Raw genomic sequence first — 17,905 nt, forward strand, 5'->3', positions numbered from 1 at the left:
CTTTCCTCCTAATTTTCCCTCTTCTGTAATGTCTCTAATTGCATCCAGTTTTCTTTTTGTTTTTTTCTTTTTTTTTTTTTTTTGAGTAAACTGGTTGAAAGTGGCATATTAAACCAAGGTAGACAACCATATTTAGCTAAGAAAACCTCACAGCTCACCATGTAATTGTGATGATGCTGAAGTCTGACTCTCAGCCATCCAGACTGTGCTTAAAATTTTTAGTGCTAGGTACATTCTTAGACAAGCATGATTGATCAAGCACAGCATAAAGAGAAAGTAATTCAATATCCAAGGTCACAGTGTTGGAAAAAACTATTCAACTCCGATTTTGAAATCATTCTCTGGTGCTTCTGTTGGGATTAGCTTACGTTTACCAAAGGACTCACTGAAACATGCACAGATACAAATCACATTCCACAACTGATATGGCATCAGTGATTGTGTTAGTATTTTGGGTAGCATAGAGGTGTTTATTTCAAAAACATCTTAAGATTTCTCAAATGTTTCAAGTATTCCTGCTCTGTATCACAAAATTATCCAGCATTAAAGCAGATATTAAGGAGAACTTAGATCTGTTGAAAGAGATCACAGGTAAAGCAAGTGTGCTGGTATGCTTCCACAGTCCCCAGCCAACAGAAGAGAGGCAATTTCTGGATACAAATATGACTTACAAAGAAGAAAATTCTAGCATTTACAAGGTTAGTTGACATCCCACAAGCAGTCTATTTGGTCAGCATGCCTCTGGCCAGAACAGTTGCAAACTAGGATAGACTGAGTGGAACTAGAATGACTGAACTGGAATTCCAGAGACAAGGACAAATGAGACTATGATGCTGTTGTTCAACCACTTTCTTCAATTTTTTTCCCTCAGAAAATGATATATTACCTTCTCAAGAGCCCAGTTTCTCTCTGAAGTCGAGAAGAAAATTTGTCCTCTATTTATCCTGCTCTGTTAGTTTTTCCAGAAGAAATCAATTTATCACCAGACAGGTAAAAGTTTGAAATTTGTATGTATTGTATCTACTATCTCAAACTCTTTTACAAGGGAGTAATAATAAGTAGGACACTAAACTGAAGGTATTAAATTCAGATACATTTCAAATATCAAAAGAAACAAGTGGTATCATCAAATGCTATGAAAACTAGGAATGAGACCTGTTCTGGAGTTCTTTTTGAAGTCTGAATAAGTTTGTTGGCACCCAAGTCCAAGCTTCTAAAATACAGCTTTTTATTACCTCGCCTCTTTATGAACATGCATAAATCAGAACTTTCAACTATAAGAAACCTTTCTTGGTTGCATGTTACATGGAATTCTCCATGCAAACACTTGAAAGGATAGTATGTCTCAAAATCAGAAGGCTTATATTGAAATATATGGGGAGAAGGAAGAAACGTATTTTTGAATATCTAAGTAAAACAGCAGGGGAATTCAGTTACAATTGCATTTAAATCTCAGAGTTTTAAGTACAGAATCAAGTTCTAGTAATTGCATAGGCTTAAAGTGCCCTCTTGTGGCTAATATCAAGGATTGCATACACTACCAAATGTTTTTGCTTCGTAACTGTTCTTCATAACTTTCTAATACAATGCCTTACAGAATTAGATTTCATTCAACAATGTTTTACAGGATTTGTACAAATTCTTGATAACTATTGCACAGTACTAGAAGCAGCTGTGCTACTGTTATCTCATATGGAATCTGACAGTTTAAGCAAGATAAAGAATACTGAAATTCATAGAATCATAGAATGAAAGAAGTGATAAATTTATCACTAAGCCACGAACCAGTAATGTAAGACACTTGTAACTTGTAACTACTCCTGCAAAGATGCTATCACATTTGCTGCAAACAGATAAAGCCAAACTTTGAAACTTAAAGCACATTTTTTTTAAAGAAACAGAAAAATGAGTGAAATTAAGAAATTAAACCCATACTTCCCCCAAGAATTTAATTTTTCTGTTTTTGAGCAGAAAAGCAAGCAAAAATTCTTAGGCATTTAACTTTTGTAATTTTAAACATGATACTACCTTCTTGCAGAAAAGAAATTAGTAGCTCAGACAGCAGCCAATTACAAGCCTTATGAACTTACTACCTGTAAAGATTTGCTCAAACAGGCTTCTAAATTGCTACTGAGAGGGATTTCTATCTTCAGAGAACAAGAAACAGAGATTAGAACTCTGGGAGTGTTTCATAGTTGTGAAACACCCCTTTAGAATCAATGTAAAGCTAACTATGAGAGGCATATGTATTTCTTTTTTCTTATGTCAGATACTTTCAATTACAGGTTCAAACAAAGACACCAAGTCACTAAGTTGAATGTAGGATAGCAGTAACAATCCTAGAAAGAGTCCTACTGGGATAGATATAATGACAAAAAGTAGGACAAAACAGACTGTGATTAGCTAGAAGAAAGTGTTTAGGAAATAAACTGAATTCATGAAAATAAATTAAGAGGTGTTGATAGTACTTATACAATGCTAGATGGAGCATCCGTGCAAGATAAAATAGTCATCATAGAAGTGAAATGTCTGTGACAGAGACTAAAGTTATCGAACAAGTAAATGAACATTTCCTTACTTTTCAGTAGCTGTATGGAACAACAAACAACATTAAAGTCAGTCACCTCCACCACTCCTTGCAAATGGCAGAGTAAACAGTACACATAAGAAAAAAAAAATCACACACATTTGGAGTTCCAATATAGAAAGAGACACACAAAATATGAAATCTAAGGTTACAAAAAAAACCAACAACTTGAACAAGTTAAACACAACAACTTTACCTACCGCTTCAGTATGTATTGGGTGCACTGCAAAGAGCAAGGATGCAACAACGCTACTCCTGTTGTCCAGAAAAAGCTTACAGACCTTGAGGAAGACTACACAAACCACCCCATGAAAGATGAGATTTAGGAAGTGGTAAGAAACTGCATTCAACTCGCTGAACAGGTAGTTTAAACGAAACGTGAGAACTGTGAGTGGCCGGTAAGATTTATGACTCCTTTCCTAAAAGGAAATAAATAAATAAATCAGTCACTACTGTATTATAAAGGTACTTTTACTCCAAAATATCATTCTAAAAATCTGTGCCTTCAAGATTTCCCTCCACTGTTCTCAGACATATACCTTCAAAATAAAAACCTGAAAATCAGTAATACTAACAAAGTCTAGTGAATTAAATGAAAACTCAATTTCAAGTTAAGTTGTTGAAACAAAGAAGTTACTTCTGACTTCTTCCAACTTACGTGTAGTATTGATATATTACTCAAGTGTTTTGATCAATTTGACATTTCATGTTTTAGATTAATATTTTCAGAAAAACTTTGTGCACTCAGATAAATGTATTATCTATACATTTGCAACATGTCTACCAGTCAATGTGTCTATGTTGCCAGTTACTCCCTTCATAAGCCTTTTTAAAACCTTAACACTTGGGGTTTCTGATGGACAAAAAGGTTGACATGAGCCAGCAGTGCATGCTTGCAGCCCTAAAGGCCAACTGCAGCCTTGGCTGCATCAACAGAGGAGTGGCCAGCAGGGGAGGAAAGGTGATTGACCCCCTCTGCTCTGCCTTGTGAGGCCCCCATTGGAGTGCTGTGTCCAGGTCTGGGGTCCCCAGCACAAGAAAAATGAGAGCTTGTTAGAGCAGATCCAGAGGAGGGCCACAAAGATGATCAGAGGACTGGAGCACCTCTCCCATGAAGAAAGGCTGAGAGAGCTGAGGTTGTTCAGCCTGGAGAAGAGAAGGCTCTGGGGTGACCTTATTGCAGCCTTTCAATACTTGAAGAGCTACTTTTTGCTCAGGCAGATAACGGCAGGCCAAGGGGGAAATGGTTTTAAACTAAAAGAGGGGAGATTAGAGGTTAGGAGGAAATTCTTCCTTCAGAAGGTGGTGAGGCACTGGCACAGGTTGCCCAGAGAAGCTGTGAATGCCCCATCCCTGGAGGTGTTTGAGGCCAGGTTGGACGGGGCTTTGGGCAACCTGGTCTAGTGGGCGGCATCCCTGCTTATGGCAGGGGTGTTGGAACTAGATGATCTTTGAGGTCCCTTCCAATCCGAGCCGTTCTATGATTTTGTGAGTTTAGGAACCCATATACTCTGGATGAGTACTGAACTAGATGGCATCTGAAAGAATCTGGAAGCTTTTCTTATATGGTTATGTGAAAATTATGTATCAAAGTCTATTTATTTGTAGAGCTAGCAACCCACAACGAACTAACTTTGTATATTACAGACATGAAAAAAATAAAGATTACAAGGTGGTATGCTTTGATAAGCAAAACACCTATGACATTTTTTTCACTTGTTCATCAACGGCACCATGTGTGACTTTATAAAAATTTTTTAGCCACATTGCTGTTGTATGACATTAATCAACAACTTTAATGCCAATGCAGCTTTTCAGACAAAAATGTAGTGACTCAACATAAACCAAAAGCTCTGAATTCACATAAAGATACTTATTCAAATAAATTAAATGGATTCAATCCCTATTCTCCAACTCTTAGATTTGTTGTTTAAGTGAATTATCTTTCCTTCTGGACTGAAATTAGAAATAAATACTATTGTATGTCAATGTCTAGCTTTTCAGGAGGAGAAGGGAAAAAAAGTAGATTTTTCCAATTTCTGTATTGGAACTAGATAACACACAGAGTCTCGAAGCATGATACATGATTTTCTTACAAGTTCTTTTACTGAACAAAAGAATATGTCTGTTCCTGATCTGACAGTATAAAATACTAACATCACCAAATTTCATCAGAAACAAACTATGCTATTAAAACCACAGTAGGGGAAAAAATGTAAAAGCTGACTGTAATTTTTTCCCCATTTCCTCAAAAGTGTTCTACAGACAGTTTACCTCAGACATTGGAGTCCCCCAGAAGTCATTCTGAAACAGATTTTTTAATGGAGTAGAAGGATGTAAATCTTTGTTGTCCAAAATTGCTGAAACATCATCAAAAACAAAGCCGCAGAATAGACTGTTCCAGTAGCAGGCTGCCACCACACCAACTATTAGTGCCACTTCCTTCAGGCTTACATCAGCCATCTTCCCTAAGAGCTTTCATGGACAACAGCTGAAATAAATAGAAAGAAACTTGAGTGGTTTTATTGACTAAAAACTAAACTTGATAAATAAAATCAAATTAAGACTTTTGATATAAGTTAATGGCACTATATATCAGTAACAGAGAAAGTTTTCCTCACATCTCATTCATTCTTTAGACAATTAAGCGGTTAAAAGAAGTACTTTCATTAAAGAGTTTCACGCCATAAAAAGCCCTCAAAAAGTGGATACTGTCTCTATTGCATTTCACATTTTACTAATAAAGAACTGAAATTGAAGATGACTTGTGATGTGATTTGTAGCAGATAGTTGTGCAGTTCAAGTGAATGCTACAAATTGGAGAACTGTGAAAATTAAGAGCTCTACAATCCTGAGTAAATTAACATGCTGACAACTCAGAGAATGAGGTTTTAAAAAGGACAGAAAATGTGTTAATTATTTTAAGTTGAAAGGTGTTTCTCACAAAACCTTTCAAAATTCATTAACAAAAACAATTTTCAAAACATTCTGAAGAACAAACAGGAAACTTGTAGAGCAAGAACAGGTAAAAAAGGACATTACTGATAATAAAAAGTTAAACTTACCATTGAAGCTCACACTTTGCTCTTTCGCATTCTTTTTAAAAGTTCACAAAAAGGTCATTTTTTCCTCAACTCTGCCCATTGCGCTGATGTCAACAAATGTTCATGAGAGTCCTGTCTCAAGAAAAATAGCACGTGAGGAAAACAGCACAAATAAACCTTGTATTATTTTATCCTATCTTTCATGAACTTCCTAATCTATAGAAATTATTAAATAGCAATTTTATGACTATTGCATAAATAATACATAGGTGGCCAGGTCAAAAGTTCAAGTTACTATGTATCAGATTGTTTGGAAACAGTTTTGCCCTGGAAGAATAAGCAAAAAGGCAATTACAGTACAAAGGCATCCTTTCTGACCACTGGTTGACACAACATGGCTTAGTGCCAATTGTTTGGACTAAAGATATTGAAAGACTACAGACAGTGGAACAGTGATTTAGTTTTGAGAAAAAGGAGAGATGACTGAACAAATTATATAGCATTTCCCCCAAAACTAGAAAGTGGGGAAACATCTGTAAGGGCACAGAATAGGTAGTATTAGTCAGATAATGTGGATCAATAATATGTAAAAACACCAGCCTTGTATCTAGCAGGGTTCACACATTATAGATCTCAAATAACTAACCAGCTTTAAAGTGTTTGATTCTCCTAAGTCCTGAAATGCTTTTTTGTTTGTTTTTGTTTAACGTTATGTACTTTTTAATAACAGCATTCAAATTAAACTATAATATCCCGCAAAAAGAGGTGAGCAAAGCTATCTTTCCCAGACAGGTAATCTCAGTTGTGGTCTGCAGCCCTGGCCTGAGAGCACGACAATCACCTATCAGAATAGTGGTAAAGGTAAAGGAGCAGTGGCACTGCAAGGGACAAGTGCAACAAGATGCGGGTGCAGTTATACTAACACCATGACAAGGATCACTTAAAAGAAATCAGAACCAACTCAGTCACTGTTACTCACATAATAGCAAAGGTTTTCTCTTCTACGGTACTCGGAGCTCTGGCTATTGCTGTTATTTCAACCAAGAAAGAGCCTTTTTTTACTCGTCACCACCTTTGTAATAAAGAAGATAAAAAGCTATGTTAAATATCAAAGGATGCTTTTACGTCTTTATACTAGCCTGGATCAGAGTACTTTAGCCAAGATTGTCTGAACGTATATTGGCAGACATAGAAGTCTTATGAAAAACAAACAAACAAAAACACAAAGCATACTACAGGAATACATGGAAAGACATCCCCTTTTAGAACTTCAACCCACCAGAGGTTTATGTACTTTTTTTTTTTTACCCCCCTCCCCCAAGAACGTAGACAAGAAGAATCTGCTATTTCTTAGCCTGTGAGAAACAGTTTGAATTTCCTTGTTTGAATCAGCTTCTGAACAGTGTACTTCCTACTTTTTTAAGTTCACTAGCTCTGCTGAAAAGCAGTGATATTTGAAAAAGACCTACAAGTAGCGTGTAACGATTTTTCAACATAGAAACCTATATTTCTGAAATATCATGTTCTAAAAAGTAAGGGATGAGGTAACATTGCCATGCAGAACCAACCTAAAGATTTAAATTCCCCCTTTAAGAAAACTCATAATTAGGTGAAAAGGTTTTTGGTGAGTTGAGACTTCTTCTGTAAGTTTACTGTTCGCTTGGAGCAGCAAACCCTTGAAGATACTGCTTTGAGTTTCAGAGTCTAATTCTGAGGTAATTCTTAAATGTTCCTATTTCAGAAACAGCTACTGCCAAACAGCTGGGAAGAAAACAAGATAGATTCCTAAGCAGAGACTCCTATCCAAAGGAATGAATTTATCCAACCTCAATTGCTAACTCAACTACTTTTTGTAGGTTTGTACCTTTCCCTGTGCAGAATATGTTAACACAGCTACTTTACTTACCTTTTAATCCTAGGCAATTCTGATGCTCTTACAAGCCTTTATTTTTGTTCCCAACTTCTAGCATTTCTTCAATCCAGAACTCTAATTTTACATGACTGCTAACCACGCTGTTCCCTGACAATGCTACATTTACCTGCATGCCACCTGTAGGGAAAGTACTACTGTTTTCTTTTTAATCAAAGGGAACTCTAAAGCACATAAAGATTTTAGCCACATCCAAAGTCTGGTTTAAGCGGCTATCCCACCATCAGAAAAGTCTCTTTTAGAACTCTGGAAAAACTTTAACATCAAAATTTTCTTATTTGCTGCTTGCCCTCCCCTACACCTGTACATTTCAAATGTCACTAATGCAAATACATGGCTGTAAGTTTTCCTCTTCAGACAAGTATTTGAGCCACAGACATTCGCAAACAATTCTTAACAACTTACTAAATTTAATGTAAGGGCAAACACGTTCAACAAAACGCTTTGTTCTGGTTTTAGCAACAAGTCATGCAACACAGTGCTTGAACTGCTGCAAGCTTGGTAATCTCAAATGCATCCCAGCAGATCGCCCTCACTTTTGCAGTGTGCAAAAGCTCACTTGGCAACAGAAGGGCATAACAAATCCGGAAGGGCCCGCATTTTCCAGCAACCTGCTTCTGCAAGCAAGAGAAAAATGGGAAATTCAAGGTCACATACAATCTGTAGACTGCACAAAACTGCAGCGTGGATAATTGACTACTGCTCACTCGCACTCTGGCCTTCTGAGATCTTATTTTTCTCGAAAAAGCTAAAGTCAGGAAAATCACTTTTTCCATCTGGTCTGACTACAGAGTAGTTTAACATTCTTGCTGAATTAAAGCATAAATATTGGAAAGGTGTCTTTGCTGCCCTTTATGATAGATAGCATGACAAGGAAAGGAGGACTCATCATCAAAACCAGAACCTCCTATCTGTTGCTACAACGGAGTCCACCAAACTCCATACTCAGAATGGTCAACAATGAGGGAGGCTTGTAAAAGCTAATCTGTACTTGGTACGTCAGGCAGCAGTATGTCTGCCATTAATCTCAGAGGAAAACAGCAATTGTTATCTGGCAGCCAACACTCTTCATATCAACTAATTTGTTCTCATTTTGGCATTGGAAAGCAAGAAGCCATCTAAGGAGTATACAAGACAAAGAAACTCATAGATCACAGATGTGTAAGAGGTTGCTAAAGCTTTGGCATGACTGGGCTCCTCAAACGAGTCACAGTGAGTGGATACACTCACTCCCTTTCTCACTCAACAGGCATATGGAAATTTGGTAGCAACACAAGCATGGGCTTGCAAGTGCTAGTATTTCACCATTTCGAGCGATGGATGTATTGATAGGTATCTGTAAAACATGCTACTCAACAATTTCTTTTTTTTTTTTTTTAAACACAGGCTTGCTGTGATGGAGAACCACATAACTGACTGGTCCAACTCACGTAAACAGGTTGATTGTCCCTCAATATTTAAAATTTTTTTTTTTTAAACTCACCAACCTTTTACTTTCATAACTCCTAAAATTGTACCTTTGATACTTTAATCAGCCCTTGGGCTGTATGACTGCCAATTCATGATCTACAAACAACCACCAAGCCCTAATTTGACTGTATGAAATCAGGACTGACAAGTACTTCATTTCCAAGATTTCTGCCAAACGTTTTAATTTACAACAATACTTGAAACTGTCAGGAAGAATATACAGTTGAATATACAAATATTACAGTTTGCCACAAACAATAAGTGGCAAGATACGCCTTGAAAGACAGATGCTACATGACTGTGAGAGCTGATTGTGGAAAAATACCATGCCGAAGCCGCATACAATACCTGCTTGTAAGGCTAGTTTTCTCAAGCTGTTCGACACAGAAATCTGCATTCTGCACTGCACCATTTCCATGCATGTTCATAGACAGATACAAAGTGAAAAGGATGGAAAAGAAACAGAGCTCTCCAGCAGGTTTGGTTTGTAAGGCATGCAACCTTCCTCCCCCAACACGTTGAGAATCCTTTACCGGTTCATGCAGTCTTTTTCAAGATTTACAGGCAGTAGGAATATATGAGAAAAAACAAAACACTTTTGGAGAAGTAGGAGAACAAGAAAATGTTTCTCCACAATTACAACCAAATCCATGACAATACAAACAGATGAGAGCAGCATGCCTCAAAATATAAAAGTCTGCACAAAAAAATGAACACAAATATGCACAAAAACCAGAGATGCTCTGCATCCTCACTTGGGAAATTTGGAAGTATGGATGTCCCCTTTTGCCCATATGAATTTAGGCGAAATTAGGTTGTATTTAGGCAGGAGTACAGTTGCAGTCCCTAAAAAAGCAACAGGTATCTACCACTATACCATTAGCTATCAGCTAATAAACATGTTATCTGCCACCTTACATCAACATTTAAGGAGACAATCAATTTATGTTCAGATAAACCTTATGACCTAATTTTAGGAACTTAAATACATTTTAAATTTCTCTTCTGCTGGGTAATGGCACTTGCTTCTTTTACTCCTCTGAAGGGTATTAATAACTATTTCTGTTTTGATATGGTCTACTTGAAAGAAAACGCTCCAAGTAATATATATTATATGTTTCTTCTTTAGAAAAAAAAAATTGTGGCAGTGATAGAATTATTGAAAACCATAGCATTTCTGTATGGGAAAACACCTGTACAATCCACCTACCCCTCCTCAGCATTCCCAGCAAAGCTGAGTGGAACAAACATATTCATTAAAGTTCATCTCAAACAGTTGCCACAACTGCAAAGTTTTCATCTCTTCCAATTTTTGTATGAGAGCTCCTATTATTTCTGAAAAAAATCAGCAAAATTTACATATTAATATTTGCAGCTTTTGACAGTATTTTAAAATTTAGTTCAAGCTCTCAGAAAACTAAAAAAAATCAATTTACTGTCCATAAAACAGAATTGTTAATATATTCTAAAGACTCCTGTTTATTATTCTAAGAATATTTTCATTGATGCTTCATTAAAGACTAAATATTAAAAATACACCTGACACTTAGTCATACGAAGACGTCAGCAACTATTCTGTGGAATTGTCAATACAAGTATCAATAAGGAAATAGTGTGTAACTCCACAGAGTCATTTTACACGCATAAAGCATTGTCTGTTAATGTGAAACATAATTATTATGTAAATCTCAAGGAACTTAATTTTGTGTAGATTAATTAGGCAACTGAAAACAGAAACAAAGCAATTTACAAAGGGATCAGGAAGTTTCTTGAAATGCTTTGCAAACAAACTAACGATCATTTATGCACATACCTAATCATAAAACGTGGTTCTCCGCTCTCTCACTTGGAATTCTAAACACCAGCAAAGAGATACCCATACATGGAGGAGCTGCCAAAAAACAGCTGGGCATCTTATTTGCTTTGGATAAATGGACTTTGATAATAATCGACACCCCAAACTATTTAAAACATATTTAAAGTGCACACAATTGACTTAAATTATCAATAGTGTAATAAAAGAACTGTTAAAACCACAATTTTTTATTTTTACAGATAAGCAACAAGTTAATCTGATACTGAAATGAGGAACATCAGCACTGATATATACAACAGACTGCCAAAGCCAGTAGCTTTGTCACTTTAAAATAGTGTTTTAATTCAGTACCTCAGGCTCCACTACTATCCCCACTGGTCTTGCCTACTTACCTACATTTTCTGTGTTTTGTTTTGGTTTGGTTTTCCTGCTAAACCTAATACTCCTTCTAACTTGTTATCAATGTTTAATAACGGAAAGATATCACTATTTCCTTTCTGTTGTCCCTTTCCAACAAAGCCTTTAAATTTATCATCCCTTTAAAATGTCACTCCAAGGTACAACTCCAGTATGAATCAACTTAGATGCACAGCTGACATTTTAATGATTGGGCTTGGATCATATATGAGAGAAGGCAAGCTGTATTCGGGAAGACAGGAAGAAGAATGCAAAACATGCCTGGACTCCTTTTCTTCTTGCTGAGACCCAGAACAGAACAAATATAACAAGATAAGTTTTAATGCAGCAACCTTCTTCTGCAAACATGAAGCAATTTTCATTCCCCAGGAAGGGAATAGATCCCTGTCTTCTGAAGAAGCACAGTTCTGAAGAATTGACTAGATGAAAAATGGCAGCTCTGACTTGAGTAAGAACCTGTGCTGAATGCCAGAGGAAAGATTTCCCAGGGCGAAGACTGATAGGAGTTTGCTAGCAACCAAGTAGTTTAACATTCAGACATTTTAGGGTATCCTGGTACAAAAAAGGATCAAAGCTTAAACATGGCTAAGAGGAAGATACTGGCTTAGCTGGTGGTTTAGCAGCTTCAGTTTGTTTCAACAGTCAGTTGAAATACAAATACCTGAAATACACAAATACACATGTAAGGTAATATACACCTTAAAATCATTAAGAGGACTTCAGTACCACTTTTTTTTTTCTTCCTACCAAGCCATATATTCAAACAAAAAACAAAATAATACCTTGTATATTTACACTGAACAACATGATTTGTTTCCTTAACAGGACACTGATGCAAAAACTGTCCCTAAAATAACATTCAAACAGATTGACACTCTCAGTGTTCCAGAAAACACAAACAGTAGAAACTGCGTGTTCATTAACTCCAAAGAGCAGATGAACAAAAACTACATGGGTGGCATAAGCTGAAAAGACTTTGCTATGCATGTCCTTATTTAGCAAGCTTGGTCTGTATATGATGAATTCTGTTTGTTTTCTTGTTTTGAAATGACATTCCATTTGATCTCTCATAATGCAGTTTCTGAATTAGCTCTTTGAAATAGCATGGTGTTATCAAAACTGTGGCTTAACATGGATGCCTTCTCTTCTACCAGGGAGCTCTGCTATGGAGCTAAAATGTTTTCCGGCTCCAGAACTACAAACATGTATGTATTCTCACCGAACGAAGATCAACTTACATAAATGTTATATGGAGAGGGATGTCAAGGCAGAAAAAAACAAAATATTAACTCACTTGCTCTAAGCCACTCTGCATTTTAAACATTTTGTCACTTTATGTGGGATATACATTTCCATTCTTTTCACTCGTTTCGTTTTCAGTTTTCACACCTCCCTCAATATCTGCTTTAGTTCTGCATCAATCTTCTTTATTAGCTGCACTACGGAATTATAACTGAGATGTACTTACACTACCAGTATATGTAATAAGTATTTTATCTTGATTCCATAACAGAAGACCACAAAAAAAAGCTGAAATACATTAAACAGATATATTAGCCTCTACAGCTTATTAAGCTATAGAAGAGGATAAAAAAAAGATGTTTCTATTCAGAGGCATCATAACATAGAACGGTTTGGGTTGGAAGGGACCTTAAAGACCATCTAGTTCCAAGGACACCTCCCACCAGACCAGGTTGCCCAAAGCCCCATCCAGCCTGGCCTTGAACACCTCCAAGGATGGGGCATCCACAGCTTCTCTGGGCAGCGTATGCCAGTGTCTCACCATCCTCTGAGTGAAAAATTTCTTCCGAATACCTAATCTAAACCTACTCTTGTTTAGTTTAAAGCCATTACCCCTTGTCTTGTCGCTCTACTCCCTGACAAAGAGTCCTTCCCCAGCTTTACTATAGGCCCCCTTTGGGTACCAGAAGGCTTCAACGAGGTCTCCAGGGAACCTTCTCTTCTTCAGGCTGAACAACCCCAACTGCCTCAGCCTGTCTTCATAGGAGAGGTGCTCCAGCCCTCTGATCAGCCTTGTGGCCCTCCTCTATGTCTTTGTCCTTGTGCTGGGGGCCCCAGAGCTGAATACAGGGCTTCAAGTGGGGTCTCACGAGAGCAGAGCAGAGCAGAGGGGGACAATCACCTCCCTCGCCCTGCTGGCCACACTGCTTTTGATGCAGCCCAGGATACAGTTGGCTTTCTGGGCTGCAGGCGCACATTGCCAGCTCATGTTGAGCTTTTAATCCATCAACACCCCCAGGTCCTTCTCCTCAGTGCTGCTCTCAATCCATTCTCTGCTCAGCTTGTGCTTGGGACTGCCCTGACCTAGGTGCAAGACTTTGCACTAGGCTTTGTTGAACTTCATGAATGTAATGAATGGATTATTTTATTTTCTAAATCACAGGGGAATCAAAATCCATTTTCTGAAAGCTCACTTTGCAGCAAGGCAGCATTATTCTCTGTGGGTCACCTGCTTCACCTATGAAGTCACTTCTGTTAGGGATTCATTGTTTTACACTCAATCATGATCAATTTTATTTTTTGCAACATTTTCCATTTTAGAAATACAATCCAGTCTCTCTTCCTTTTCCTTTTTCTTTCTTTACCAGAAGGGTTTTTAGATATTGGAATGGGCTGCTCAGGAAGTGGTTTAGTCACCGTCCCTGGAGGTCTTTAAAAGACGTTTAGATGTAGAGCTTAGCGATATGGTTTAGTGGAGGACTTGTTAGTGTTAGGTCAGAGGTTGGACTAGGTGATCTCGGAGGTCTCTTCCAACACAGAGGATTCTGTGATTCCTCTCCCCTAACCATGAAGTTTACTCTTTTTACATAGAGAGATATAACTAACCAACCTCTGGGTGACATATAAGCCTTTACCTTCAATCAAGAGTTAAGGCTTACAACATGACTAGAACAAGTTACGTAACTAGTAGGTGTGTCGAGCATCTTGCATCTTGTCAGCCGTCATTAAATAGCAATGCTGATTAAGCAACAGCAAAGAAGAAGAAAAGGATGAATAATCCAGAAGAAGGTAAAACTCAAAAGATTACCACCTTTGTCTTTTGATTAAGAAAAAGAATCATCTTCTGCTTTTAACACATCTGTTGAACGAACACATAATGCATAAAGTCACTTCACGTGGTTACTGGTTTTCCTTTTTTATTTAGGATGCATTCACGCCTAGTTAGCTATAGCAGTGGACCCCGAACCTTTTGGGCCGTCGGACCACTACCAACGCTCAGCCACCCTCGCCGGCTGGCAGCGCTCACGGGACCCCGGCATTTTATGGATGCAGCGCTCCGGGGCCCGATCAGCGGCTACCTGCAGGCCGGGGACACGCAGAGAAGCGCACACACACCCGCAGGGGCCGGGAGAGGGCACGCTGCCTCTGGGGCATCCCCCGTTAGGGAACCCGAGGAAAGGAGTGGAGCGGGCCGGGGAAGCTCGGGGACCGAGGCCGCACCGGAGCCCGACCCGAAGCAGCAAGAAGCACCACCGCGGGCAGCAGCGGCTCCGCCGAGCCCTCCCCCGGGACCCCGTGAGCAGAGGGCAGCCCCAGCCAACCGCCGCCACCGCCCGCCCTACCTGACTGAGGCCTCCGCACATCCGCCGCCACCGCCCCCAGCTGTCGCTGCCCAAGCAAAGGATGTCGGGACAGCGCTCCCCTCGGGGAGCCGGGGCGTGCCGGGAGCCGCGCGCCATGCTGGGACTCGTAGTCCGCCGCGAGGGCCCTAGGCCCGCCTGGGCGGCACCGCGCCTCGTTGTCTCTCCCCGCCCCTGCGCGTCTCCCGGTTCCAGATACCGGAGCCGCCGGGCGAGGCTGCGGGCGTCGCCTGGCAGCGGCCTCCGTTGTCGCCGCCGCCGCCCTGGCGGAGCGGTGAGGCAAAGGGGCGGCCCGAGGGGCTGCGGCCGGGGCCGTCGGGGGCTGCGCTGCTGCCGGCCGGGGGGAGGCGGGTGGAAGGCGGCCGGGGCTGGGGGACCAGTAGGGGGGCTCTGCCCCTGCCCCTGCCCCTGCCCCTGCCCCTGCCCCTGCTGAGGCGTCCGGGGGTGCCGGGTCGGGCAGTCTGCGAGTTCAGCAGGGTCTAAAACGGGGGCATGGCTGGGACACCCTGCAGGGACGGCGGTCTGTCTGTCCCTGCGGCATCTCGGGAGGGGGTGTGTCAGGTGGAAGGAAATGGGAGCCCTGCACAAGGTGCTTTGTGGCTGGGGTGTAGTGCTCTGTAGAGCTAGTGTATCGGAGCTAGTCTGGGTGACCTAGTTTGGAAATCCTAAGTAGCTTAATCTGGGTTAGTTCCACTAAACTAACAGAAAGTTAGCGCATGTCTCACCTGTCTTTGCTGCTTCTCGGGATTCAGTCTCGCTCAAGTATCTATGACTGTGATACGCATTGTATGCATGTTATGGTAGAAGAGCAGCTGTTTGTACTGGTGCCCAATGTCCCTGTGATGATGAGGAATCTGCGTGATGCTTGGGCTGCTTCTGCTTTGCGCAGTCTCTGGTAGGCCGTCCTGGATGTCCTACCAAGTTCTGATAGTACGTGAGCATGCCCAGCGCTCCTATTTTATCAGTCCTTACTGAATTTTATAGCATCAGGCTATTTTATGTATGTTTGGTGCCTAAAGTAAGTCAAGAAAATCTTGTGATGGCTACCATCAAATGCATGTATATTTCACATTTTTTAGAGCCCTGATCTCCTTGTCTCACCACGCAGACCTTCTGTCAAATAAAAGCACGCATTCTACCAAGTGGATGGGATCAGCTAAATTTTATGAAGAATTAACTTCCCTTTTATTGTCCTTAAATATGTATATACTGTAAAACATACTTCACGCTTAGGTTGTGCCCCCCTATATCTTACTGTAGATGGTCTCACAACAATTTGGATTATTTTCTTTATATCTCTCTTCCTTTTGATACCATTTCAAGACTGATACTTTCTTAAAGACATTTTATAAGTTAAGGAAAAGGATTTTTAAACAAGAAAGGTAGGGAAAGATCAACAGTAGTAAGGTTGTGCATTTACTCTCAGAATAGATTTGATAGTCATATATATATATATTCTACATCTCATTAAATGTTAAAAACTGTATTAGTGTTAAAAAATTTATTAGTTAATCCAAGTAACACTGGATGAACTGAAAAACTGAGAATGCCAAGACCAGTTATGTACCTGCATGTAATTTTCTTGTATTTTCCTTTGTCATCTACAACAAAGCAGAAAAGTAAGATTTATATATATATAATCAAAGAATGGTTTGGGTTGGAAGGAACTTTAAAGAACACCCAGTTCCAACCCCCCTGCCATGTGCAGGTACACCACCCACCAGACCAGGTTGCTCAAAGCCCCATCCAGCCTGGCCTTGAACACTTCCATGGATGGGGCACCCACAGCTTCTCAACCTGTGCCAGTGCTTCACCACATTCTGAATAAAGAATTTCCTTCTTATATCTAATCTAAACCTACCTTCTTTTAATTTAAAGCTATATCATCCTTACCAAGTCATGTTTTTTATGGAATGTGAGGTTTCTAAAACATTTAATAAACACTAAAGAAATGATAAATACAGGGAGCTGTTAGGTAATTCGCATATTCAAAGAAGATGAGGAAAGGGTGATTTTTATCTTCCCTTAGGGGTAAAGCTAGATTTCAGAGTTTTACAGCTCTTCTCTCAGATTGCTCAGGAATATATTCTGCAAAAGTAATACCTGTTCAGACTTTCATTAAAGATGGAAGTTTGAGTTGTTGAATGTTTAAATGATGAACAGTGAATGAGGTAGCAGATCTTGAGATACGCTTAGCATACACCTTTGTTATGGTTATTGATTCAGCTTGATTTTTTCCAGTAAAATATATATCCTTTTTGCATCATCAAGTTTATTGAATATTAATGAATTAAACATCCTAGTTGGTTTTATTATTTTTTACTTAATTTTCCTAACCATTTATACTATATTTATAATTTAAGGGCAATATGTAAATAAATTTTCAAAAGTTTTTTTTTTTTTTTTTTGAAACTTGGCAGAATCTGCTTTTTAAGGTTTGGCAATATAGGTCAGAGACAGCTCTGAAAAACATAGTAATCCAAGTCTTCCAATCTCTTTTGTCTTTTTCAGGTATTGCATTGACTTCCAGGTACATGACAAGTCACAGTCACCTATAGCATCTGGCTGGTAAGCAGTAGAACAAAACTGTGCATTACTTCCAATTTATATATTTGTCTGTTTGCAGATTGTCTACTGTCCTGTCTCAATTCAAGTATTCTAATCAAAAGGAAAGGATGCTTAATACAAGAGTTTGGTATCTTAAAAATGAGTATCAAGAAATGGACGCTTGTGGCATCAAACTGAAGCAGGTGTTGGTTGTGTTTTAAATACATAGGAAATAATGATTTTGTCAATATAAGGAGATTTTTATCATGCAAGTGCAGATTCAAGAGAAATTGGAAAGAACGACATTTAGAAGTGAAAAATGAGGTTTCACATGCATCTTGATGTTCGGTGTTTGAATCACAAATTCTTTGATTTTGCATGATCTAATTTGTAACTTAAAAAATGGTTTTACTATAGTCTACTTAGACTACAGTCTACTTATTTACAATGGAGCAAAATGTGAACTGAATGTTAATCAGTACATTTATTAAA

The 17,905-nt window shown here is 39.1% G+C and overlaps 2 protein-coding genes across 7 annotated transcripts in view; one reads left to right on the forward strand and one right to left on the reverse strand.

Moving 5' to 3' along the window:
- Window positions 1-15,100, reverse strand: part of TMTC3 (transmembrane O-mannosyltransferase targeting cadherins 3) — a 35,671-nt gene extending 20,571 nt beyond the window's left edge. Inside the window, exons 1-7 of one of the 6 annotated variants that reach the window (XM_035551831.2) lie at window positions 14,849-14,920; window positions 14,317-14,364; window positions 10,242-10,366; window positions 6,611-6,703; window positions 5,653-5,763; window positions 4,862-5,078; window positions 2,788-3,006 (exon numbers count right to left, since the gene is read on the reverse strand). In XM_035551831.2, the coding sequence (XP_035407724.1) occupies window positions 2,788-3,006; window positions 4,862-5,050 (408 nt within the window). In that variant the 5' untranslated portion in view covers window positions 5,051-5,078; window positions 5,653-5,763; window positions 6,611-6,703; ... (1 more) ...; window positions 14,317-14,364; window positions 14,849-14,920. Of the gene's footprint in view, window positions 1-2,787; window positions 3,007-4,861; window positions 5,079-5,652; window positions 5,764-6,610; window positions 6,704-7,966; window positions 8,174-10,241; window positions 14,365-14,848 lie in introns of those variants that run through there. The other 5 variants (XM_035551833.2, XM_035551829.2, XM_050708297.1 and 2 more) reach the window with 5 other exon arrangements.
- Window positions 15,101-15,728: 628 nt separating this feature from the next.
- The window catches only part of CEP290 (centrosomal protein 290), a 56,808-nt gene continuing 54,631 nt past the window's right edge, over window positions 15,729-17,905 (forward strand). The window contains 2 exon segments of the mRNA XM_050708296.1: window positions 15,729-15,796; window positions 17,378-17,434. The gene's annotated coding sequence lies outside the window, so the exon portion shown is untranslated.

The sequence above is a fragment of the Cygnus atratus genome, chromosome 1 (assembly GCF_013377495.2).
Source record: "Cygnus atratus isolate AKBS03 ecotype Queensland, Australia chromosome 1, CAtr_DNAZoo_HiC_assembly, whole genome shotgun sequence".
NCBI lineage: Eukaryota > Metazoa > Chordata > Aves > Anseriformes > Anatidae > Cygnus > Cygnus atratus.